Source organism: Xiphophorus hellerii, chromosome 22, assembly GCF_003331165.1.
Source record: "Xiphophorus hellerii strain 12219 chromosome 22, Xiphophorus_hellerii-4.1, whole genome shotgun sequence".
Classification (NCBI taxonomy): domain Eukaryota; kingdom Metazoa; phylum Chordata; class Actinopteri; order Cyprinodontiformes; family Poeciliidae; genus Xiphophorus; species Xiphophorus hellerii.
In genome coordinates, this window is record NC_045693.1 from 8,351,506 (window position 1) to 8,377,904 (window position 26,399).

Below are 26,399 nucleotides of genomic sequence, written 5' to 3' on the forward strand. Positions count from 1 at the left end.
GCTGGATACATGTTGATCACAGTGGAAACACAAAGTCGTTTTCCTGTCACTTTACCTTGAAACAGACTGAGCGTTTATCTTGCTCAACGTGAGCTGAGTAATTAACAGAGCTTTTAAAATAAAAGGAGAGACATTGTGTTTCTCACCAGGTTGTTCTTGGTTTTGGCCACGTTGGGATCGTCTGGACCCAGCCGACACTCATAGATCTCCAGGGCGCGGCAGTAGTAATATTCCACCTCCTCATATTTGCCCTGGTTCTGGCACAGCAGGGCCAGGTTGTTCAGTTGCTTGGCCACATCTGGGTGGTCCTTCCCCAGAACCTGACGGCAATCCACAATGAAATGTTTTAAATTAACTTCTTACTTTATCTTCGTGCTCCCACAAATCTGCTGGTGACTGGGACTAGCAGATTTTAGGCCAAGATCCAGAAATATAAACATTTTGATTCGCACCAGACTAGCAAGTGAAACTGAAAAAAAATCCACTCTTAAGTGTTGAGACTATTACTGAGCTGTTTTCAGTATGAATATGTTTAAAACGAAATTAGTGGAACCACAGAGATCATGAGACGCCATCTCTACAACAACTCAACATACAGTACAGACCAAAAGTTTGGACACACCTTTCTAATTCAATGGGTTTTCTTTATTTTCATGACTATTTATAAGGCAAGAAATCCCACTTATTAACCTGACAGGGCACACCTATGAAGTGAAAACCATTTCAGGTGACTACCTCTTGAAGCTCATCAAGAAAATGCAGAGTGTGTGCAAAGTAGTAATCACAGCAAAAGGTTGCTACTTTGAAGAAACTAGAATATAAGGGGTATTTTCAGTTGTTTTACACTTTTTTGTTTAGTGCATATTTCCACATGTGTTATTCATAGTTTTGATGCCTTCAGTGTGAATCTACAATGTCAATAGTCATGAAAATAAAAGAAACTCATTGAATTAAAAGGTGTGTCCAAACTTTTGGTCTGTACTGTATGCCTTTGGTTCATTCAGGCTGAGGGAACTTAAGAGAGAGCAAAACACAGGGCAGACAACAGGAAGACTGAATGTATTACAGCAAAGTTGATCTATTTTAACCTCCATCTGCCAGGAAACATTCTGGATTTAAAAAGACAAGTTGGCACCTTTTAGAGAGTAATGATCCCCTTTCTTTTTTGCAATTGTTTTTTTGCAATCGATTGTTGCTACATTAGAAATATTTTCACTATTTTTTCCTCATTAAACCCATTCCAAAATCTACATACAGAAGAAAAAAGATGAGAATAAAAATAATAGACAGGGCACAAAAACAATCTTTATCACTGGCATCTCTATCACACATAATAACTTGACATTGGCTAAAGCAGTAGTGTTGTAGTAGAAGAAATATGTCTGCAGGTGAGAGTTAGCAGTCATTGAAATATTTTTGAAATTCTTTTGCAAAACTTTGCAACAAATTCACAATAACAATTTAGCATGAAAAGAAATGCAGTGATCTGTCGATTTTGCAGGAATTTCCACGATCATAGAATCACGAAAAACTAGAGGTATTTCAGTAACGCTACTTGAGCAAGATGGTAAAGATAAAAAAAATGAAGTTTAAAAATCCATAATCATTTGATCTTTATCTGAAAATAGTAAAAGCATATCTACCAATAATATTATTTAAAAAAATACTGTCTGCTGAAAGTAGATCAGAACATAAAGAGAAATCAGAAGCTGCTAAAATTGAAGCTGGGAGACCAGAACTTGGTCACGAACTCTGATAGGAGCCTCTCTACCTCAGTGCTGTTGGCTGCTCTGTTAGCTCTAACTTCGTTGTTGCACATCCTGATGCCATTTCACATTATCTGCTACAAGAACACAGAACACGTAGCAAACAGCTGGCTGATAAAGTGTAAACAGGACAGGGCTTTCAGGCTAAGAGATAATGTTCGTATCTCCTGAGTTCAATAATTGGTCATGTCTCTCTCTAATCTATCTCCTGCCTCGCTTCCCCTGTGCCTGGTATCCATTTCCAGCTGCGCTCTCAATTAAAACCCACAATTCCTCCTCCGACCAGGGAACAGCCCCCGGTAGAAACTTCACACTAAATTTAAGAAAATCATTTTCTCTTTTCTCTATTCATAGCTGATGCCCCTGAGGTGAGGACTTCCTGCGTGGTGGACGGCAGCGCTGAAGCAGTCTGGGGATGCGACCTACCTTTTCTCTGATCTCCAGGGCTCTCTTACAGAGAGGCTCGGCTTCCTTGTACTTCCCTCTCTTTCCGTACAACACGGCCAAGTTGTTCAGAGTTGCAGCAACCTGGACACAAACACAGACAGACAGCATAATTAGAGCTCACTATTGCTTTTGTACTCACTTCACTTCAGGGCTTTTTCCACTGTAGTCCAGAGAGCGAATTAACTCTTTCACAGCAAGAAGCTCAGTAAAGCAGCTCAAAAAGTAAAGTAGCTACAGCTCAAACCTCTGAGGGGGTTAACACATCCTGTCAAAAAGCAATGAATTTATGAAGTGCAAAGCTACAGCACTGTGTTTTATTAGCTTACTTTGACATCTCAGAAGTGTTTCTGCAGAAAGTTATAAGATCATTTCTAAACTTCACCACAAAAAATAGCTTACCTTGCTTCTTAAATTTTCTAATTGGTACTTTTACAGATGCAACTTGATAAATTGGAATATCGTAGAAATCTTAATTCAATCCAGTAATTCAGTTAAAATAGTAAAACTCATATAGATTCATAACACAAAAGCATTTATTTCAAACAATAATTTAGATGACTATGGCTCACTGCTTATAAAAACCCAAAATTGAGTTTCACTGAAAATTTTAAGATTACAAACACCAATAAAAACAAATTTTAATAAATAAATCTTATGTTCTGGTAACTTTATTCTGCCAAACTTTTTTCTTCCAATTAACTTTCTATTGCTATGTTGAATAAGCACACCATAACATAGAAATGACATGACATTAAACCTTGCTTCTGCACCTTTTTCTACCACATTTCTTCCGTCTACTTAGCTTTCAATTAATATGCTTGGAAACAACGGGAATCACGGAACAAGCCATAACATAGAAATATTTATGTAGTAAAATATTCTTGCTTGATATCCTTGCCATCCACTCAACTTTCCATTAATATGGGTAGATACAGCACTCTAAAACAGCCAGTTCTCTTAGAAGTGATCTTTTGTGACTTATCCTCCTTATCTCTATAAAGTCAGCAACTTTCACTATGACTGTAGGCCATAATAAGGTCTTGACCTAACATTTCTCTATTAAAAATATATTTTAATCAGTTTTCTCTTCTAATTTAGCTATAAAGGCATGATTTTAGAAATTAACAGAAATAAATGCTTGAATTTTTTCACTGTGTGTAATTAATCTATCTATATCAGGGCTCTCCAACTCCAGTTTTGAGCGTTTCTATCCCATAACTTCCCTGCTCCAGTAAACCTGATCAAACGACTGTAAACAGACTACAGAGCTGGATTTTACATGCCTGTTCACTAGTTACGTAAAATAAACAAAATGAAGTAACAGATGGCTGTGAGCATGCTGCCATGACAACCGGATGCTTACGGCCGGGTGGTCTTTGCCCAGGGTTTTCTCACGGATGGATAGGGCATCATTGAGCAGATGGGCTGCCTCTTTGTATTTGTTTTGATCCCTGGATGATTGGAAAAACAACATGATCAGAGTAATAAAACAAAAACAAAACCTAACCTTAAAGAGAAGTTCTCGATGTTTTTTTGTTTTTTTCCCCCCCATTTGTACCTGTAGACCAAAGCCAGGATGTTGAGCATGGTGGCGACATCGGGGTGGTCATGTCCAGAGGTTTTCTCCAGGTCCTCCAGAGCCTGCTTGCAGAGGGGCACGGCCACCTCGTAGCGGCCCTGAGAGGCGTACTGAATCACCAAGTTGTGCAGGGTCCTCAGGCGGGCCGGGATCTCATAGCCGCCCTGCTGGGCCGCAGCCACAGCGGCGCTGTTGTGTTGGTGCTGCACTGTGGGAGGAATACCCAAAACATTACAACAATGAGTCACTAGAATGTTTCTGAGAAAAATCTGGTAATAAAAAAAAATTAAGCAACTTTTTGAAAACATTTTCGGTCATTTCCAATTTCTTTTTTAGAAAAGAAAATGAGAAAAAAAACATTAAAATTGGAAATCAGATCTGGTATTTCAGAAATCGGATGTTTTATTTTTAAGCCATATTGCCCAATTCTATTTATGACCGTGAAGTTTAATGTTTTTATCTCAAAGACCAACACCAAGTAGAGAATAATTGCAAAGCAAAATTAACTGTTAAATCCAAACTGTATGCCCTCCATCTCTACTCAAACCCCATAAAAGTAACCCTTCATAAAATACAGAGCAACCAATTGGTTTCTGAGAGTAACTAGTCGGTATTCATTCCAGACCTAGCATTAAACATGTTCTGTTTTTACTTACTTCCTTGACCTTGCTCCTCTTCATCATTAGGAAAGAGGTCATCCAGGTTGTCCTTTGGCGTTTCTCTGTCTTTCTCCTCCTGCTAGTAAAATGAAACCGAGTCATTAGACACTCCTTCAGATGTCAGGGTTAAAAAAATTTCAGACTTGAAATAAAATCCGACAACTGAAAGGAGCTGTACAGAAAATAAAACTCAAATCCTTGACAATACGATAATTAAGGTAAATTAGGAAACACTCTTCATTGATTAAAAAAGGTTGTTATAGCAAACAAATTAAACGTTGAACTTGTAAGACAAACACACTTTCAAAATTGACAGAAAGTATCAAATGTTTCTATTTGTTACTTCCTGAAAGTGGAAACTGGAAGCGGTGGATAAAGTTCTTCCATATAATAGTGTTCAGAATGATTTAAAGGCTAAAAACTGCAGCTTCTAATTTAGCCCAACAACAGGGTCCCTCAGGCTCCAAGCAGGAAGAGATTCTGCTGATTTAAGCGAAGCGGTTTGTAAATAAAAACAATACAGTCTTGTTTTGGGACAGAGAATGTGGTAAGAAAACGCAGCGACTCGTTCTTCTTCACCCATCAATAAAGACTCTAATGTAGCTCATTCCTGGAAAAATGGGATTTCTTACTCTGCAAACAGCAGCAGCAGTATTTTTGTCTTCAGTGACAACAAACTTCACAAACTTAGAAAGAAAAAAACTGCTGGAATTAAAATTAGGTAACAACAAAATTAACAAAATTTTATATATTTAGGCAACATTGAAATCATAACAATTTAACACAACTACTGAGTTAGGAGTTAGGAGATACTAAGGAAAAATACAGTGTTTTCCTTAAATACACAAAAACATTGATACTAAACTATAACAAAAGTTCTGCACAAATTAGTTTGTATGTGTTACATCTTAAAGAAGAAAAACAAAAAAAAAAGACTCCAGTCCACATGATATTAGCCAGTAAAGTCAGACTGGTGCACCTCCAGGGCTCACATTTGCAGATAATCTGTGCTTCTCCTTATTCTCCAATTTCGCTCGTTTTTGTTAAGTATGCGTTGATACAAAGCAATTTGTTTAGTACTGATGCTCATTCTGTGTTGTTTTGAAATAAAATTTAGATTTGACCATAACAAGAAAATGTTTCTGTTCAGACATGTAGTGCATTATCACTATAAACTGTAAAAAAAATTATCATGGCTTTCAGTGACCATCTGAGTTCCTTAAAGCTAATTGACGAGAGCAAAGTCAACTTTCTTTCACTTCTCTGGGCTACAGAGAAGTGAAGAGCCCAACATGAAGCTAAATATTTTTCACAATAAATCCCAAGAAAACTGGAAAATATATATATATATATAGTTGAATGAAAGGCTTTACTTACAGTGGGTGAGACGTCTTCATCATACTTTTTGAGCTGGTTCATAAACTCTAGGTGCTTCTTCTCCTCCTCCAGCTGGGCCACGCTCTGCTCGCTCTTCTGCAGCTTCTGCTGGGTATTGGCCAGCTCGTCCCGCAGCCACTGGTTCTCCTGGCAAAGCCTCCTGACCTGCGCACGCAGCTTCTGCTTCTCCGACTCCACCGCATTCAGGTGATTGGACAGAGCCATCATGACCTGGGACAGCGTCGAAGAGTGGGGACATTTAACAGGACAGTGGAAGGGGACAAGAGTGAAAAGTACAAATCTGGTCAGATTCAGAGTGAATCATGATCAGCATGCAGCCTCAGTATAGAATGAGGAAGCTGAGAGGAGGAAAAAATACACTGAACAGAAGACTATCGTTTCTTTTCCTCTTCTCGCCGTACCTGGGCTTCTCCCAGTCCCAGCTCGATCATCTCCACCGACTTGCGGAGCAAGTTGGACTTCTCATGGACTAAGTTGGCCTCTTCATCCTTCTTTAGGCACTTGATGGTCTCCAGCAGGCTGTGGAGGATGGAGTTGTGCTCGTTCTTCAGGGCCTCAAGGCCTTGGATCACCAGCTTGGTGTTGGAGATGATCTCCTCCTGGGAAAGCTTTTCCAGCTTCTCCTCCCGCGGATACATCATAGTTGACATGTTCTCTGGAACTCAGGGAAACCTGAGTGAGAAGAAAACAGGAAAAACACGGTAAAGGATGCAGCACAAAAACAAATACACAAACGACATTCAAAGGTGAACCATTATGCTTCCTTGAACAGATTAGGATAAGTCTATGGACTATTCAAGAAATGTCCATCACATATTTTGCATTATCTTAGATAATGAGATGCCAATCTGATCTGTTCTGCCTATTTTGGATTCCTTTCAGAAATAGCCATTTTAGGGCAAATAAGCTCCTGCTGGCCACACCCCCCAACTCAATGTTTACACTCGCATGTGAAGACGGCTGCGCAACTATCAGTGACGGCATAGTTACTTTGGTAAAGTAACTTTAATCGGATTACTGATTACTCCTTGAAAAAGTAACTTAGATTACTGACTACTTGATTTGGAAAGTAACTAAGTTACATTAAAAGTAACTTTTTTAGTTACTTTCAGCAGCTGCTAACAACAATGCTCCGCCACCTGTGAAAATTACATTGAGCTTTGCCAATACTTAATTGTAAGCTATTTTATAATGGTAACATCAACAATGTATCTCCACTTATAAGGTTGAACTGAAGAGGAGGTTTTTGTAATGGTTACAACAGTACAAAAAAAGCACATTAGTAATTTGTGTGTTTTTTTGTGTGTTCCACTATTGTCTGGAAAACTCTAAGAAGGATTTTAAAGCCCCAGCCTCCAGGTTCTGCGTGTTCTGCCGCTCTGCATTTGGTGTCACAGCACAGCGCACAGAGCTCCTCCTGCTGCCCCACAACTCAGATGGCCTGCTGCACAGATTTGTGACACTTATCTTAATATTAATAATTATAATGCAGTTTAGTTGCATAACTTTACAGACTCGTTCATTCATGGCTTTTTTCACCTTTATTGCACTTTTCATATTAGTCTTGATGTTTACAATTTTCTGGAGCGCAAAGCAAAGCTCGACGTAATTCACAAGTAATATATTAACTTAACATTAACAAAGACACAGCGAGACGGATCATCCGGGAATAGATGGACCTGGAAGGCCTGACGAAAACTATCTGGACGTCAGACACATCCTGTGGTTTATTATGAGTCTCTGCTTATTTCCAAGCCCAAAGGAGCAACTTCACGTTCAAAAATGAGCCCAAAAGCGCAGCCTGCGACTCATTAAATTTGCAAGCAACTTAAAAAAGAAAAAAAAAAAAAAAACAAGCCCAAAGCCGCTTATAACAATCGAACTTGGCAACAGAAACTCAAAATAGTTCCTGTTTTTCCACCAACAAAATGAGCATCTCCTTCCTCCCTCCATTGTTTACATTTCTGACGCTGCTGACACTGTTGCATAGAAACGGCGATCACTCGACAAGACTTGTAGAGTAAATACAACTAAATTCCAAAAGAAAATAGTAACGCACAGTAACTCAAAGTGATTTTGATAAGTAACTGTAGTCTGACTACTGGATTTGAAATAGCAACGCATTAGATTACTCGTTACTGAAAAAAGTGGTCCGACGTCAGTAACGCGTTACATCACTGGCAACTATGCAACTGTACATCTTTGAAAAGCATTAGTAAAACCTCCTGTGCACCCAACAAGAATGCAACAAGTGGTTTCTTTATGGTAAGTCAACAACAAAATACTTGTCTTTTCCAGCGGCCATTGTACATCACATACAGCGGTAAAACTGACTAAACGGGCTGAAACTCAGCTTGGTTTGCTAGGTAATGGCGCAGTGCCCGTTGATGGTGACCCAACATTTGAGGGGTTTTTGAAACAGCTCATTTTCCAGACACAATTAACTCAGTCAAAAAAAAGCTTGGTGTTTTTTTAAGCATTGGCAACCCGAATGAAAGAATAAAAATGTACAAAATGTGAATTGTTGCATAATCGATCCCCCTTTAAAATTTAAAGTTTGAATTAAGGTCAATATGAAGACTGCAGAATACTGAAAAACATCCTATTAGATTAAGATTATTATCCATCCATTATCCTCACACACAATGTGACCTGGATCTTCTGTGCCAAGGGATCTAGAGATTTTCGTCACAGCAACAGTACAGGTGTGCCAGCTGATTTTTCTCAACTCCTGTGAGGCTTTTAAATTGTTTTTCTTTGAGACCAGCAATGAGACTGTTGGAAAAGCTGAAGCTGTCTCATGCTGCTAAAGCTGCAATGAGTCATCAACAAAACCAAATAGGCTAACTGGTTGAAGAGAAGGAAGAGCAGTTTATTTGGTTGAGACACTTTAAAAAGATTATTGAAACAATTCCTGTAAAAAACAGTTAACATTTTATGTTACAGCAGCACTCTAAATGAGAAGATACTTTTTATAAGGAGGAAACCTAGTAGTGGCAACAAGCACCAACATTTTACTGCTCCAAAAGAAATTAATATAGCTTATGCAGATCTTTTAGAATAGCTAAAACAACCTCTTATCCTTCACCAATAGCAACCCCGGCATAAATGCTTGAATTAGTCTAAAAATAAGAGTGTTGACTAAATCTGTCAACATGTGAAACTATCTTATATTTTACATTTCTTAATTAACCAACTCAGTTGCACATTCTTCTGTTCTGGAGTATTTTTTTTATATCTAGACAGTATTTATGTTGAAATTTTGTCTTTACTGTACAGTATTTTATTATTTATTATGTTTTCATATACATTTTATGGTCTTTATGTGAGTGCCTGCCATTTAGCTGCTGTTGCAGAGAAATTTCTCCATTGTGGGGCAATAAAGAATAAACATGTGCAACCGAGGCAAAATTTAAAAGGAGAAGCTAAAATATAAATGTTGCACATCATGATGATCTTTCAATGACTCAGCTTTGCTCAGATGACGCAGAAACTCAACACAGAACCTGAGAGCAGAGTTAATCTAGCTTTTGTAAACTGAAAGTCATTCATTTCTTCAATAAATTAATGCAGCTTTGTTTTCAAATATCTTTTGCAGACGATGTTTCTTTTCATTTGCATGACATGAAATAGGATCTGTGTGTGTGTGTGTGTGTGCGTGTGTGTTTCTCTTTCCGTCAGTGCCAACCGACACCATCTCATTTCTGAGCTCTGGGAATCAGATCGTTCTCGAGCAGAGAGCTTATCTAATCACTAAATGTGAGACACACAGTTGGTCAGCATTTTTTACAGGCAGGAAACTCATCTGCATATATTGGGAATGAAACTCTATAAACAGGGAAATTAAATCAAATATACACGATTCGTGTATTTGATATCTGTGTGGGTTGAATAAAGGGCCACACCCTCAGAAAAACGGATGCGATACGTTGGGATTTGGCATCTAAAACAAGCTGAGGCTCGGAGTGGAGCTGCAGCATCCAAACACAACCAGCCAAGAACGTCTGCAGCTACAAAATGATAAACAGTGGAAAACACGACAAAACATCCAGCAGCCGGGAAAAAAGCAGCAAAGACCTCTATGACTTAGAGCAATACGGAGTCCAGTAAAAATGTCAGGCATGTAGAGCGTGCATGAAACATGTGATATTTCCCCCAAAGAGTCTGAAGGTTAACCGTGACTCAAAGAGCCACTTTACTGACAGAAACACAGTTCGCAGAAGACATCTAAATCCAGCCATACAAGCCTCTTCTGCTGCAAAACACACAGCTGAGTATTTTACACCTTCAGGATGATACAGTAAGTAATTAGAGTTTATTGCTGAACAGTCAACCAGGGATGAGCCAGGTGAAAGTGATGCTGAGACGTCGTGGGAAGAAGTGGAGGGCAACGCAACCAGAGGGGTCACAGACGACATTTCAGAGAGATCCAAGTTCACTACATCAACAACCACAGACAATGAAAACAAATCACTTCCTGGGTGATTAATAGTCTGGAAATCTCTTTTAAAACAGTAAAACTTTTTAATGTCTTGCCTCCTTATTGACTGTTCACAGCTGGAAGAAAAAAAAAAGATTTAAAAATGTTGTTTAATATCATTAAAATGGAATATCAGCAATAATCACTTTATTAAATTCTTCATTAGTGGTTTCCTCTCAAGTTTCACCCATTTCTTAGACAAAACATTCCTCACTGACAAGATTTTTGCATCTTCTTGTGTCCTGTAATGATGTCTTACTCGTCAGATCATGTGAACACAAAGTTGTTCATCAAGCTAATTTGTGTCATGATGAATCCCTGACAGGAACGCAGAGCAGCAACTGTGAACAGCTGGTGGTCTGCTGAGAGTTATGCAGCTGTGGCAGTGGTCGCTACCCACAATCCCACTGGTGTCCATTTACTAACAGCTGGAAGCTCAGAGCAAGCCTTAGAGTAGCAGAGATTAATGCTAAGTAAACTACCGATGTAGAGTGAAAGATGGCGGCTCATTAACACAAATACATAAAAGCTATCAGGTGAAATCAAGACAATAAAATAAAAGCTAAACTTTCTGACACGTACTTTCCATTACAAATATGCGCAAAACTTCTATATTCCGCTAATGTCGAAAACCAAAATTTGTATTAAGTAAGAAATGCAGTTAAAAATCACACATAAATAAGCTTGTTGGCGCAATTTAAAAACATACCGCGCCACCATCCTCCAACTACTTCCTGTCGTAGTCTTCTTCGTGGTTTGCGTTAATGGCAACATCCGGTTGTTGATCATGTGATACGCGTCTTGCGGACACCACCTCATCCTAGCGCCAAGATGTTTACTAAAAAATTTGTTTTTTGAAATTGGCTTATCTACTAAGTGAATTTATTTTCAAAATGTCAAACTGTGGAATTATTCGCTCAATGGACATGCAGCTATTGTGGCTAGGCCTGAACTCTCTGCTACACTGGATTAAAACTGATTAAAACGGGCTGCATCAAATCACTCACTAAAACCACCTTAATTGTTAAAACCAGAGCTATTAAAAAAAGTGGCATTAAGCCACTCATCCACCATGCTGCCACACTTTCCACTAATTCCCAAGAAAAAATGGCATCCCCTAAAAGCTTGGAACAACTGAACAACCTAAAAGAGACCATATTCTTTACAAAGGCACGCCTCGATTCAAACAATAGTTTAACATGCTCAGAAGGAAAGTCTCTCCATATAATTGCACAAACAGAATTAGAGACAACTTTAACTACAAACTTCCGAGGTGGATGAACAAACTTTGAGATAGACCATAAACTGAAATTAATCAAATATTCAGAATAATTTGAAGAACATGTCCTAAAAATAGCGATATTACCTAATATTCAGAAAACATCCAATATTTTTAAGGTAGCTTTATTTTCTGCTTAATATGGTCTAACTATTGATGTTTTGAGCATGAAATGTAAACTGTATCTAAAAATGCATGCTGCATGTTTTTGCAAAAGCTATCGTTATGTCAATATTTGTGTACAGAAAAACAAAAATAAACCCTCATGTTTACAGTGAGCTGTGCCGAAATAAAAAAGAATTTATGAACTGACTTATTAAAAATATGCAGAGCAGAATCAGCTGACAGTCTCATTTCTTTATGCAAATGCTTCAAAAAGAATCAAGATTAACCTGGGTTTGCATTGTGAAATAAATAACAGAGCATTCATTGCTTTCAGCTGCGTTCGTCATATTGACTTTAAAGTAAAGTCAAAACGGATAACAGGAACCTAGCGTCTCTCTTATTAGATCTGTCTTCAAAGCTCCAACTTCTCTGAACGCTTCCCTTTGAATGATCAAGAACATTCAAGGATCACACAGCTTGTTACCCTTTAGAGCAACTCCGAGTGTCAGCCTGGCTGTCAGGCACCTGTATGGATAAAAGTACCGACTAACCAGGGACGCATATTAACTCATAAAGACGTTTGCTTTCATCTCGGCAAAAACACTCCAAACACCTGTTCCAAACACTTCTTCTACTCACAGCGAGGAAGTTAATGTTTGCAGAGACTTTAAAGACAAGAAACAAAGTCCAAAAGCTACAATGTTTGTACATTAAAGAAACTGCTGTTCATTTGACCATTATTAAGGACAAATGAATCTAAAGGATGACTTGAAGAATCGAAACTAAAGGAGGACTTGAAGAATTCAAGAATCAAGAAATAAGAAGGAATGGACACAAAAATAGCTCCTGAAATCAGCCAAGAAAAAGCCTTAAGGTTAATTAAAATCCTAGTTTTGATTTCCATCCTTTTACTTTCCTGACCTCTGGTTTGAAATGAGAAACTCAATCCGCCATCCATCTTTAGAAACTAACCGGAAATGCTGCTGGAGCTCAAAGCCAGCTGACAAGCATTTTTAACATCACAGAATGAAACGTGGTGCCAAACAAATGTTGATGTACTTTACACCAGAGGGAATATTCTGTCTAATTCTTCACAAACTTCCTTTTATTTTTACACTTGCAACCTTAATCCATCATAATAAAATATTTCAGACAAAATCCCCATCAGTGCTGGAAATACTGTAGTCTGAATTGCTTTCACTAAAACATCTATGAACTAACCTTTGTCTCACTGGTGGAGGCCTCATCTGCAGACTGAAGAAAAGGTGAGAAAATTCTGCCCCTTACTCCTGCTAAAATCCAACGAATCTCACTACAAGATGGGAAAAAATCTGCATGAAACTCACACAAATGGGAAGGAAACGAGACAGTGATGAGAAGGCTGAATGATGATGCTGCAGAGGAAGAGAGGGAGGTGGAGAAAGCGAGCTGCCTGCAGGATGACTGTGACCTTCCCACTGCTTCGTCAGAACGAGCAGCATCAGCTCAGGGTGTGCGTTAGGAGCCGGCCCGCCCTCAGTAGGAGGAAAACAGACGAGCGCAGAGGAGCAGGTTGGGTGGGGGAGGGAGCCATGCAGCTCTCCTCCATGCTCAGACATTATGGAATAACCTCGATGACACCAAACAGCTCAGGCAAGAGCAAAACTTCAGTGTTTTCTCTATTGCGGTGGAAAAAATGCTAATTTTCAGCCATTTTACTGCTGTAAGCATCACAGGAATCCGCTTTTACGACCCATATGCCGTAAACAACATTCACAAAATCACATCGTAAAAACTGGCAATGCAACACTAAACGTTATGGACAGCTTTGATAACTCCACTTGAGAGTTCAAAGGTCATGCAATACAGCAACAACACAGCACAAAAAATTAAAAGAAATATGAGAGTTTCTACACTAGATTTTAGGAATATTTTGTACAATATATGAGTTCTGCCAACGAAAACTTCAAAATATAACCGAGTTAAATTATTATGCAATGTTTAGTAGTACAAGTGTACAGCTGGCTGACAGCAATTTCTGGTTTTCTTTTAGATGTGACCAGTTTATGGCAATTTTCTTCTCACAAACTACAAATCATTAAAGAAAGAAATATGCTGCAGATTTCATTAAGACAAGATTATCCCTATTTTTCCATCTAAGCATATATCCCTAAATCTTTACAGTGAGACACTTTTGTTAAAACAAAAAATGCATAAAAGTTGACAGAAAATCAAAAGTTCTGATTAATTTGATTTCCGTTATTTGACTAGCTGATCCTGATGGAGGGAGAAATTCCCCCAAATTGTTGTAAACAAATTGGTATTTATCACGACCGATATTTCCATCACAAGATTTTTTATATTCCTGCAGCAAAAATAGGAAGAGACCATCCATAGTTTAATCTCTGCACACATAATTTGTGTTGATATAATTAGCTTATTGCCCCGCATCGATCAGTTGTCTTCATCTCTATATAATCACCACAAACTCAGCTAATTTCATACCAACTTAGTGATGCTGCTCACAGATCAAGCATTTTGTTGGGTTTTCTTTATGAAGTTAGCAAGTTCAAAATCAAAGCAAAATGGAAAATTTACAAACTCATCTCCACTTAAGCATCAAATCTTTTTTAAGCTTAAACAGAAAGTCATTCAAAGCACATGCTAAAACGCTGTAAATGCGGAATAAAAATCTGACGTTTCAATATTTAAAATGCTGATAGAAAGAGATTTATGGCGCGCTATTATGCTCTCATTTAAATAATAAATGATTTTTCTTTATGGTTCTCCATTTAAACTCCAAGACATGAAGAAGAGAGTGCAAAAAACTTGTTTATCTCCATAAAAATGCATTTCCAGAGAATCTGACCTCATCATTTCCCTCTAATTCTCGGACAAACATTGATCCAGTATAATCGGTACCACTGCCAGACACAAAGGAGAGACAGGCATGCAGGAGGGTGTGGCAGAGCAAGAACTGCCACCATCCACCGTCATCCATCACTCCGGCTGACTTTACCTTTAAACATGTCCGACCGCAGTCCGCCACCAATAAACATCTGGACCCAACATCTGCCTCCACCTTTATGAAATGAGTGACAACTGCACCTCACTATGTTTATTGTTTTATGTTATGTCGAGGCAATTGCATATTTACGACTCCGCGCGACACTGACGTGGCAAAGAAGTATTTTTGAATATATAAAATCGAATTAAAGTGGAAACACTGAACTATAATCCGATTCAAACACAACTCTGGACTAAAAACAACAACATAAAGCGTCGTGGATCACAAACGTGGTTTGATTTTTGCTACGTTTAACCATCTTCTTCCCATGTAAAATGCAGTAATACACGCGTAGTTTGTTTTGGAAACGTAAGTTTAATTTTTTAAATTTTATTTTTTTTGTTTTTGCGAAAAATGGTGTTGTTACAGCAAACTTCACAGACTAAAGTCATCTGATGCGGTTTGCTGCTCCGCTGGTTGCCTGGTTGGCTAACCGGTGGCTAGCTTCACCACTCCCTGGCTATTTGCGGTGACTTCCAGCTGTTTCCAGCGTCAAGTCGACCTTTTATGCACAACATGGCTTTCAGGAACGCTACTCTAACACTCCCTGAAACAAACGCCACACAAGATTTGGATTTCCGTCGTCATATTGTTCTCTTTTCACTTACCGAGAGCTGGGACTGACGACTAGTTCAGCCCCTTTTCAGATCCAAAATGTCTCCAACGCAGCAAAAATCTCCCACAAGCCTCTGCGGCACGTGTTGCTTGCAGTGACGTCATGTCTTGTTTTCTGCCCTGAAACTGTGGAAAAGCCATTCAACAGAGGAGGATTAGCTCCACTAGTGGTAAAAATAAAACAAAATAAAATAATTTCTGAGAAAAAAAAGTCAGAATTTACAGTTACATCAATTGAAAGAAAAATCTCAATTACATTTGAGGGAATTCTGCTTCTAATCTCAAACTTCTAGTTTTAGTAACTAGCTTCAATGACACAAATGTGAGGAAAATTACCTTTTTCTTCCATGTCGACTTTAATTGACTTTTAATGATGTCGATTAAAGTCTGAATTCTGGCTAAAAAGTAAAAATTCTGAGATCAAAATTTTGATCAGAAAATCAAAATTTTGATCAGAAATCTGAGGGGGGAGTCAGAATTCACTTGATCAGTGTAAAAGACTAATATATTTCACCTGTTTATAAACCTCAAGAACACTGCTGGACAGTTTAAACACAAAGAAATTGAACATTTTATCCATATTATAATAGCACTTTTAACAACACTGTACTTTATATAATCTTACATACAATATTCAGTACGGATATAAATAAAGAAAAAACAGTCCTCTAAAGTGTTTATCAATGTTCCCTACCTTATAATATAATATATATAATATAAAATCCATATCATGACATTCTTGTACAGTTAATCAGTTTCCGAGCTTTTTCTGTGGCAGATATGTAGCTAAGATCAGGATAAAAATATTTTAGCTGACAGACTCCGAATTGATAAAGAATAAAACATTAAGTTTTATTTTTTGTGATCCTGAAGGTTTGAAACGCACATCTTCATGCCGCGACAGAGCAAGACTGCCCCCTCGTGGCGGAATGGAAAATTTGCAGCGTTCACAGAGTGGATGTGCACCATTTATCACCCGGCAGGGGAAGCGTGGTTTGCAAACTATTTAAAATAGTGAAACAGTCAGGGCATCATTGCTCTGTAGACTGATTTTAGCGAAGTTTGTGAAAATATATGATGGAATATTAAACCTTTCAACTTAGGATGTGCATTAACCAGGCGAGGGGCGCCTACAGAAAGTTTTCAAAACCTCCAATCTTGGGGTGGCATAGCAAGGAACACCGAAAATCAGACATTATTATAAGAAGGTGTTTCGATTACCTCCATAGAGGATAAGGAGGAAGGACCAGGACGGAAAGATGGAAATTTATTGTCCATTCCATTAAAGACAAAAGTTAATAAATAAACAGCAAATCTACAAAGTGGTCATTGCTTCACGTATCAGAATATACCGGGTCTTCTCAATGATTATTTCCTGTCATTGTGAGACCTATTTCATTATTGTTTTTAGGTTGTCAGCGTAGTAGTCAGCTCAGATCGCTCAGGATGCCTTTTGTAACTTTATTTAAGAACTAAGCTCCTCTCATTCCGCTTCTGAATCACCTCTGCCCGAGTCATCCCCCGGCTGACTAGCAAGGAACTGACCCAAAGCCTCATTAACAAACTACAGAATGATAACATAATTTTTGATGTAATAAAGAATATTTATGCCTAGCTGAACAGAGAGCGACATGGATTTGTGACAATAGTTCAACTAAGTATCTTAAAAACAGAACGTTATGTTCTTCGGCGCTTTTGCTTACGTCATCAGTGCGGGACATCATGTGCAGGTCTGTGAAGGACGCCGCTCAGAAGTTTGGGATGAAATAATTAAAAAGATTAAAAACACAGGCTATTTGTTAAGCTTGTTTTGGGTTATGTGTGAGATTTAACTTAAAATCTCGGAGAAATCCAAAAGTAAAACAGCAGAAAGCAAGCGGAAGTCAGTCTAATCAGTGTCGGTAAGCTACCAATTCGCCAGTGTTTATGTCATCCACGAAGTTATAATAAAATGTATTGCCATAACTGATTAGGGATTAAAATAAAATATTAATTGTTTTTAACATGCTTGTATAATTTTAATATATATATAATTACAGCCTTGAAAACCTGATTTAGGATCTTGTTTATGGGAATAATCGTGTATTTTAATGAGGTTTGTGATTTAACACACATTTCTCTCTCTTTTTTTAAATTTTTGCAGCTGTCATGGCGTTGTCATGTTTAACCCGAGCTCTGCGCTCTCTGACTCTCTCCAAGCCTGATCTGCTCTCTTCACAGGTAAATAAATACTCCTTCCCTTTTGCATTCAAAGTTAACTTGCAACCAAGCGAGTTTGTGCCTCTCCTTTTTGTGTTTGTAGGCGCCGGTCGCTCAGCTGAAGCTGGGAACTCTGGTGTCCAGTACAATCAGCCAGTGCAGAGGCTTCCTGACCACAGCCTCTCTGAAGCAGAACAGGACGTACTGGAAACAGAGGGATAAGTACACCACAAGGCCAATGGGGATGAAAAAGACTGGAGGGAGAGATCACACAGGTGAGACTGAAGAATAGTGTCATCTTCACCTTCATGTTCTCTCTCTAGTTTTTTCCCTCGTTTTTTTTTTTTTAGCATTTAGGTGATAAATAAAATAGGATGTTTAAGTTATTTGAGAAGTCTTTACAGTGCTTATGTTTTGGTGTAGTATAGGGATCTGCAACATTTACAATCCAAAGAACAATTTTTGCCCTCATTCCAGCTAAATAAAGCTTCTTTAGAGCCACAAATGTTATATGACATTTTAAAAACTACTACTGAATCTACTACAGGAAATTTGTTGTCATTTTTCAAGAAACCACCCTTATTTTGTATTGTTAGCCTTCAAAAAAAAAAAAAAAAAGAAATGCATAACTATGAATCTTTTCTTGCTATAAACTTCGATATATTTTTGTTTATTGTGTGTTGACATTTGTGGAAAATGAAGAAAAATATAGTTCCCAAACTAATCACTAGTAAAAATTGTTCTAAAAACATTATCAGTAGTTTTATGGTCATTCTGTTGTGAAAATATAATGTTGTGTAAAAAACTGCATAACTGCCAGGAGATTTGAAACGCTTATCTTGACTCCTCCAAACTTACTTCAGCATTGTGCACAAAATGCTCAACCACTTTTGTCGTCCGATCATTAAAAGCTTTCTTAAGAAGGCGTTTGATTGTCCCACATATTTTGTAGTTCTTGTAAATTTCTGAATAGAATTAGTTAAAGTTTATGAAGATAGCTTCTTAGAAACGCATTAAAACAGGAACAACTGTCAGATTTTATTCTAAACTTGAGTGATTATAAAAAGAAAACAATTACAAGTTGGAATATCAACTATCGAATATCGCAAAAACAGCTTTTTTTTTTTTTTGAAGCATTATGATCTGTTGTTGGTTGTGACAGCTTGTCAAACATCTGAACTATTCCTCATATCAGCCTGTGCTAGCAGGCCTGCATCATTCCATTATTTATTTTTGTTAATCAAGTGATTTTTTTGTGTTTCTTTCTGATCTTTTATTTACAGGAAGGATTCGCACACGGGGCATTGGTGGAGGCCATAAACAGAAGTACCGGTGGGTAGACTTCCAGCGATTACGCTATGAACCCAACAAAGAAGGTCAGCCTTTTGAAGAGAAGGTTGTCGAGGTGCGCTACGATCCATGCAGGTGAGATCATTTCCTCACACTGAATTTCTGCTTAAAGAAAAAGAGATGAATTATACTTACTTTTCTGTTTTTGTGTAAAGGTCTGCTGATATCGCTCTGATAGCAGGAGGCAACCGCAAAAGATGGATCATTGCAACAGAGAAAATGCAGGCTGGAGACATCATTAAAACATCTGGTGTCATTGGACGCATGGCAGGTCTGAACCACATCGTCTCAGATTCTTGACATAGTTGATGACATTTGGCTCATTTCAGGTAATATTAACGTTTTGGAAACTCTTTGCAGTATCAGCAAATGAAGGGGATGCTTACCCACTGGGGGCTCTTCCTGTGGGGACACTAGTGAACAACCTGGAAGTTCAACCAGGAAAAGGATCACAGTACATACGTGCTGCAGGTACTCTATAATTTGTGACACATTTCAGTAGCATTGCATAATATAGCCTGTCAATTCCCAGAACCTAAAAGATACTTTTTAGAAGTTACCCAAGTTCAAGGAAAGTAACCCAAGCCCCAAAATCTGACCTGGTTAATTTTTGGAAGTAATATTCCATTAATTGAATTCTCTGTGAAAGCTGGCGAAGTAACATTTAAGCCTCTCAAAGGTTCTGGGAAAGTTAAAAAAGTAACAATTACATTTCTAGGACCATAAGGTTTGATGACTGAAGTAAAAATCAAGTTACAGAAAGTAACATTTATGCTCCAAGAACCTTAGATAAAGTTATGGGAAAATTAATCAGAATGCAACCATCATGTTAAAAAAGCTTTCTGGGAAAGTAACTATGTTCCAAAGAAGTTCAAGCACAGTTCAAGAAAGCAACCATTACATTTCATAATTGTAATAAAAAACTTCATGAAAGTTCAATTAAGTTCAATATAGGGTTCAATGAATGTTTATTGGAAATAATAAACATAATAAAATACAAAAGGTAACAATTTGGTCCCTTGGAAGGTTCTAGAAAGTAGCCATTCATTTCCATAAACTTTAATATTTACCTATGTAGTTCAATGAAAGTATCAGAAAATAGCCCTGGAGTTCCAAGAACATTCTATGTAACATGCACCATGTTACATAGACGTTCTAGGGAAGGTTAAGAAAGTAACTGTTAAGTTGCAGTATTTAGAAAGTAACAATTAACGAGGAATGTAACCATAAAGCTTAATAAACGTTCAAAGAAGGTAATGAAGTTCTATGACTTTTTTCTGGAAAATTAACAAATAAATCCAATAAGAGTTCAAGAAATTAACCATTAAGTTACATAACTATGTATTAAATTTCATAAATCAAACAAAGTTTCTTCAAAGTTCAAGGAAGGTAACCATCAGGTTCTATTAATGTTTATTGAAATTTACAATTGACATACAAAGAGGGACAATTTGGTTTGAGGAAAGTCCTAGAAAGTAACTATGACATTCTGATAGTTTCAATTTGTAACTGTAAAGTTTAATGAAAGTTCAGGGAAGGTTCTATTAGGTTTCTGGAAAACTTAACTTTTGCAAAGTTCCAGAAAGTAACTATTAGGTAACAAAACAGTTCTGGGTTTTGATTAGTAACCCAGAACTAATAGGTAATATGTTTCAGAAAGGAGTTGGTAAGTTACTAGAAAGTGGAAGCTGATAGTGCTAGCCAAACTATTAATGATGTCATCTTCAAAGTTTTTGAAACCCAACTAGTCATAATTTAAATTTCATGTTGTTTTCAGGCACAAGTGGCGTCTTGCTGCGTAAAGTAAACGGGACCGCAATTGTTCAGCTCCCTTCAAAGCAGCAGGTTCAGGTGAGGTGGAACTACTTCCATCTTTTTACATAAATTTAAAACAATTTTCTGCTGTGATGTGAACTGAACAATGCCATTTTGGTACACACAGGTGTCGGAAACCTGTATTGTAACGGTGGGTCGCGTGTCAAACATCGACCACAACAAACGGATCATCGGCAAAGCTGGTCGCAACCGCTGGCTGGGGATCCGCCCGTCCAGCGGCTTGTGGAAGAGGAAAGGAGGCTGGGCGGGACGGAAGATTAAACCGCTGCCTCCGATGAAGAGCTACATTAACCTGCCATTGATCTCCGCTATCTAACAGAAACTTACTCTGTTTATATTTGGTCTGCAGGTGATATTGCTGGAAGAAAAAAAAACAACAAACAAATAAAGACAAGCTGCTTGTACGGAAGATTAAAAATTTTATTAAACACAACTGCTTGTGAGAGCATGGAAAGGAAAAAAAACAATATAAAAATCCAAAACATATTTACATCTATAATAAAACATGCAGAGTAACCCATATTTTTTTAGTGGTAAATTTAAAAATACTGTCATGTCATCTAAAATAGGGTTTGTGCAAAGACACTGGGTGGCAGTTCAAGTACCAGGAGCAATGAGATGGCATGGCTTAACTGGATTCTGACCTGTTTTGTAAGCATAACACTGATGTTTTGAAGTTTCTTTTGCCAAGTTGTGGTAACAGAGTGAGCATGCCTGCTCATTGATCCAGCCTTGTAACACACCCATATGCTACCTCTAGAATCGGGAGGGAAAAACTGAGGTTAAATACACTAAAATAGGATTATAATTTGTTTATATGTATTAGAAAGGGATTAACCCATGTGGCTGGTTCCCTCAAAACAGCAAAACTGTGTGGCGTGCCGTGGTGGCGTAGGGGTTAGCGCGACCCACATTTGGAGGCCTCAAGTCCTCGACGCGGCTGTCGCGGGTTCGACTCCCGGACCCGGCGACGTTTACCGCATCCTTCCCCCTTTCCTGTCAGCCTACTTCATGAAAAGGGACTCTAGAGCCCACAAAAAGACCCCCTGGAGGGGTTAAAAAACAACAACAAAAAAAACAGCAAAACTGTGAGGAAGTGTCTGGATTTCTGACCGAGAGTCGATACCGACTCCTTCAATAAGCAGGTTACAGGGAGAGACAGACGACCGGGGATCCATGGGGTGGTAAACTTAAGTGGCAAAACATCAGGGAACTTTAGCCTATCAACACAAAGAAAACTTCTTTTGACTATACATATAGGTAGTGGTTTCCATTTCAAATATAACATCTGAAACACTTTAAAGTGTGTCCTAATTAGAGTTACTATGCGTATAAAACCACATGAAAGTGCATTACAAAGTGAGGGAAATGTATGAGAAATAACACAACAGTGTTTGCATTGTCGACTTCATAGTTAGGAGTTCTGGAAATATATTTGGCATTCATGTCAAGAAGTAAAAGTTCACTATTTGTGCTTTCAATTTAGTGGTGGGGGATGGGGATGGTTTGTGATTCACAATAGCATATCCTGTAAATATTTATATACAGTAATTTAAAAAAAAGCCATCCTACCAAAGCTTTAAAGTCTTCACTTTATAAAAAGCAAACTCAAACAGAAGGCCCTTTGTCCAAAGAAAGGTTTTCCTATTGCGAAAGTTTTCACATAACGCTATTCAGGGAGTACCATCGAACGCTGTAGCACACCAATGCAGACACATAGGCAGTGGACTTGGACATCTGGCCGAACTCTGTAGAATTATCATAACTTTAAAAAGCAACTGAACATTTGCACAGCGCTCAAAACTACAGTCAAAGCATTGTTCAAGTCAGAAAAGCTAACTCTTATTTACAGTGCTTCACATGAACTTAATCACATTTTTGCCACGTTGCAGCTACAAACTTCAGTGCATCTATGTGAGAGATATGGTATTTCTTTGTATTCAAACATCCCTAAATAAAATGCAATGTAATTGGACGAGCTGGAGTTCATGTAGGAAAATCTGTTCAGATTTCATCATGCATTCCAGAAATTTGACATTTCTGCAAGAGTGCACAACAAAGCACTCTAGAAGGGGATGTGGGAAACATGGAAGAAGGTTCAAAATCACCGTTTTGGCTTACTGTGAGCACATCATCCCCATTATGACACCTGGTGGTAGCAGCATTGTACTTTGGGAAGGCTTTTCTTCAACAGGGAGAGGAAGGCTGGTAAAGGTCAAGCTATTAGAAGGTGGTAGAGGGTCACAATCCAGCAAGACGACCCAATTTATTTACCGTAGCTACTGTACCCAGGAAATAGATCTTATCAAATAGCTAAAAGCAAAGGAATCTGGGACGGCTTCCATTAAAATACATTGAAGTTTGTGTTTGCAATGTAGCATAATGCAAAAAAAGTCAGAGTACGAATACTTGGCACTGTATAACTCTCCCTCACGCAACACTAAACCCCAGATCTTTGCAGTTTTTCTCCGACCAGCCACGGTGGAGCTGTACTCAAAAACACAACTGTAACTGCTAGGTTAGGACATGCACTCATCTAAGTTGACATTTGACCAAATATGGAGTGTTAACACTTATATAAGTCTAAATTAGTAATTCAGTAATATTAATACTGATCTCCACAGGGACCACAGACGCATTAAATGCACAGTTTCAGTTTTGAGTATCACACAATCTGAATTTTGGCTAAAGAAAGAGCTCTTGTGAACAGTCCGTAAAAACCAACTTTGGCACATCACTGCACAGTCCAGCATTAGCTAAAGTACTTCAGATTAACTTAGTAAATCTAGTCGAATGCAGAATGGTTATGATTACTAGATAAATGCTTTTGCATCCTGAAACGTGCCAGAGAAAGCTAAATTGAAACTCCTGTCTGGAAACTACAAGACGAGTCGTTCAGCTGCAACTAAATTTGGCGTTTAGCTGTTCAGGGTTGAAATAACATTTTGTTTACCCTCCTTCTAAGTGGTTGTTACTGTACAGTCTGAATGCACTCACCAACGCCGACAGTTAACAAATATAACATAGCTACATTCATGTCCAATGTCTTTTTTTTGTCTTGATTTGCTTTAGTGTGCTTCAAAGCAACAAGGCAACAAGAACTTTGCGCTCCTTCCTACAAAAGATTTTCAAAAAATTAAAGGGACGAGTAAGAAAGCCGAGTTAGAAGAGAAGGATTCCATCTAGATTCACAGCAATATTCCAACTTTCAACAGCAAACACAAACACGGTCTGTAACAATCTCACACACGCCACTGCACGTCACCATCACACTCCTCCATTGTCTATAGAGTAACAATAAATGTAGGATTTCACAGAAATAATAAAATGCTTAACAAAACTCAAAGTGCAAACACAGCTGCCATTACTGAAATGTGGCAAATTGTCAAAAACCTCAAAATATCCACAAATCTTACAAAATTGTTCTTTTTGTAGTGTGTAAAAAAAGAAAGAAAACAAAAAAACCAAAACAGCAACACCCAACAACATCAAAAACATCAAACAAACGACATGAATTGTAGTATACTGAACACGTGGTTTTAAGTCTGTAAGATTTCCACAGGAAAACTTTTACTTTTTACTTCCGGGGGCCCTGTTGGGTTTGTATATCATTCTCTTTGCCCTCTGGGTAAGACAAGTGCAGCTGAGAGTCTGGTACTTGACCGGACGGTGGCCGGGCGGGGTCACACCGGCTTTGTGTAACCAAAGATTCCCACCGGGAAGTGCTTGACATGCGTTGGCCACTGGGCAGCAAGCTGGAAAAACTTCACATCGTTCCACTCCACGCCATCAATGTTGACTAAAAGGACCAAACAGTTGTGAGATAAATGCATGGGACATGCAGAAGACTAGAAGTTAATCTGCTGTTATTGCCTAAAATAAACAGCAGATGGCAGTGCAGCATAGAGCACCTTACCTCTCAGCATTGTGTGTTGGTGCTTGGCTGTGCAGATCAACCTGCTAATACCATCGATCACTTGGCTCTTAGAGTCCAGCTCTTTCTCCTTGGGCTTCTTGCTAAGGAAAATCACTGAGCAGGCAGAAAGCGTGAGCTCAGTCAGAACAGGTTTACTTTACAAACTTTCTCTCCCAATCCTGGGAACTTAATTTACTGATATGACAAAATAAAAACACATCCAGATCTCAGGAATATTTCAGTATGTTTGGATGCCTGAGGAGGAAAGAAAACTTGATACAATTGCATCAATTTGGTTTTATTTTTAAAATGGGTTCCTACTCATGTTTATTGCGCAAATACAATATTTCTCCTTGTTCTAGACTTATTCCTTAGGTGGATTTTTAAGCCACAAAAACCACGATTCACCACAAATTTATGGCAGATATTTCTACAGAGGTCAGGCTTTGAATACATAAGCAGCAAAAACCACAAACAAGAAGGACTAATGGATAAATGGATGGTCAAATAAAAGAATAGGTAAATGATGGATGAGACAATTAAAGAAAACGGAGCAGGTAAATAATCCAAACTGCATTTTTTCTTTCCAAACTCATCCTGGAACCTATTTTCAAAAGAATGTATTTTATTGGACTTGTTGTTGGGCAGCATCTCACCTGCTGCAAACATTGGTTCATTACACTCAGTTTGGAAAACAGGGAGGCTTTGTCAAAAGTGAACGAAGTAAATTACAAGCATCATCTCTAAAATAAAGTGAATTATCCTGCAACATAGTCCATTTTTGGCTTGTAGAGCAATCTGATGCAAAACTGTAGAGAAATAAAATCTAAAAAGTGTCTTAGCTCAAATCTTTCTTTTCAAAACACAACAAGCCAAGACCATCAAGAGCCGGTGAGACAGATAACTAACTAAATTGGTTAGATGCCTTTGAAATTACAATATATGGGAAGTATAAAATGACCATCTACTGTATATTTCTCTGTGTGGAGCCTAAAATCCAGCCTAAATAGCTAAATTCAGAGCTGCTAAATACCAATAGGTGAGCGTACCTTTCTTGTTCTTTTCCTTGGTGACCACAGTCATGGCCATGCTGGGTGGAGGAGTGAGTTCCCCTCCGCAGGGCAGGCGGCTGACTTGTAGCGACCGGAAGTTGCACTTGAGAGTGTTCTTCAATCCCACGTCCCTCTTCTCGCCCTCTTTCTTCTTCTCCGAGCCTTGCCAGGTCCAGTAGTCCACCTGGAGCCCCATAACCTCACTGCCTGAACACGGAGAGCTACAAGGGAAGAAAGCAAGGTTAAAACAAAATAAAAAAATAAAACGCATATAATAAAAACACCACAGACTAAAACATGATGCTCTGTACCCAGCTCCTGACAGGGCAGTGGACACAGAGGGAGACTGCGGTGGGGTACTCCCAATCTCCTTCCCATACGGGCCAGCCGATGGGGGCGGTGGGGAAGACAGGATGCTGGTATTGCCTCCCATCGCATCATCAGAATCCACTGTGAGAAATAAAATAAGTTCATTACCTCTTATCATGAAAATAATAATAATAATAAAAAAAACTTTTAGGATGTCTTCATATTTTGAACAAAAAAGTTGACCAACTTAAACATTTACACACGTCAAAGTCCTAAATATGATCAAATTTAAAATAAAATAGTTTCCTACTTGAGGTCGAAAGACTTTGCTCCACTATTCCAACTTTGACAACCTGCAAGAGC

General features: G+C 38.3%; 3 protein-coding genes across 13 annotated transcripts in view; 1 reads left to right on the plus strand and 2 right to left on the minus strand.

The window, feature by feature from the left end:
- klc1b (kinesin light chain 1b) overlaps positions 1-15,469 on the minus strand; it is a 32,293-nt gene extending 16,824 nt beyond the window's left edge. For 6 of the 10 annotated variants that reach the window (XM_032553394.1, XM_032553390.1, XM_032553393.1 and 3 more), the window contains exons 1-8: positions 15,368-15,469; positions 6,251-6,521; positions 5,829-6,059; positions 4,449-4,530; positions 3,772-4,000; positions 3,577-3,664; positions 2,193-2,294; positions 147-320 (exon numbers count right to left, since the gene is read on the minus strand). In XM_032553394.1, the coding sequence (XP_032409285.1) occupies positions 147-320; positions 2,193-2,294; positions 3,577-3,664; positions 3,772-4,000; positions 4,449-4,530; positions 5,829-6,059; positions 6,251-6,499 (1,155 nt within the window). In that variant the 5' untranslated portion in view covers positions 6,500-6,521; positions 15,368-15,469. Of the gene's footprint in view, positions 1-146; positions 321-2,192; positions 2,295-3,576; positions 3,665-3,771; positions 4,001-4,448; positions 4,531-5,828; positions 6,060-6,250; positions 6,522-12,934; positions 13,165-15,367 lie in introns of those variants that run through there. The other 4 variants (XM_032553392.1, XM_032553389.1, XM_032553388.1 and 1 more) reach the window with 3 other exon arrangements.
- A 1,599-nt stretch (positions 15,470-17,068) lies between these two features.
- mrpl2 (mitochondrial ribosomal protein L2) lies at positions 17,069-21,192 on the plus strand. Its single transcript, XM_032552660.1, has 8 exons — positions 17,069-17,275; positions 17,518-17,594; positions 17,677-17,848; positions 18,857-18,998; positions 19,079-19,194; positions 19,284-19,394; positions 20,701-20,774; positions 20,866-21,192. The coding sequence occupies exons 2-8, from the start codon at positions 17,523-17,525 to the stop codon at positions 21,073-21,075; spliced, it is 897 nt and encodes a 298-aa protein (XP_032408551.1). The 5' UTR covers positions 17,069-17,275; positions 17,518-17,522; the 3' UTR covers positions 21,076-21,192.
- Positions 21,193-21,445: 253 nt separating this feature from the next.
- LOC116712820 (phosphofurin acidic cluster sorting protein 2) overlaps positions 21,446-26,399 on the minus strand; it is a 53,550-nt gene continuing 48,596 nt past the window's right edge. For both annotated transcript variants that reach the window (XM_032552659.1, XM_032552658.1), the window contains 5 exons: positions 26,347-26,389; positions 26,039-26,177; positions 25,725-25,948; positions 24,676-24,789; positions 21,446-24,558 (listed from right to left, as the gene is read on the minus strand). In XM_032552659.1, coding sequence (XP_032408550.1) covers positions 24,443-24,558; positions 24,676-24,789; positions 25,725-25,948; positions 26,039-26,177; positions 26,347-26,389 — 636 coding nt within the window. In that variant the 3' untranslated portion in view covers positions 21,446-24,442. The remainder of the gene's footprint in view (positions 24,559-24,675; positions 24,790-25,724; positions 25,949-26,038; positions 26,178-26,346; positions 26,390-26,399) is intronic.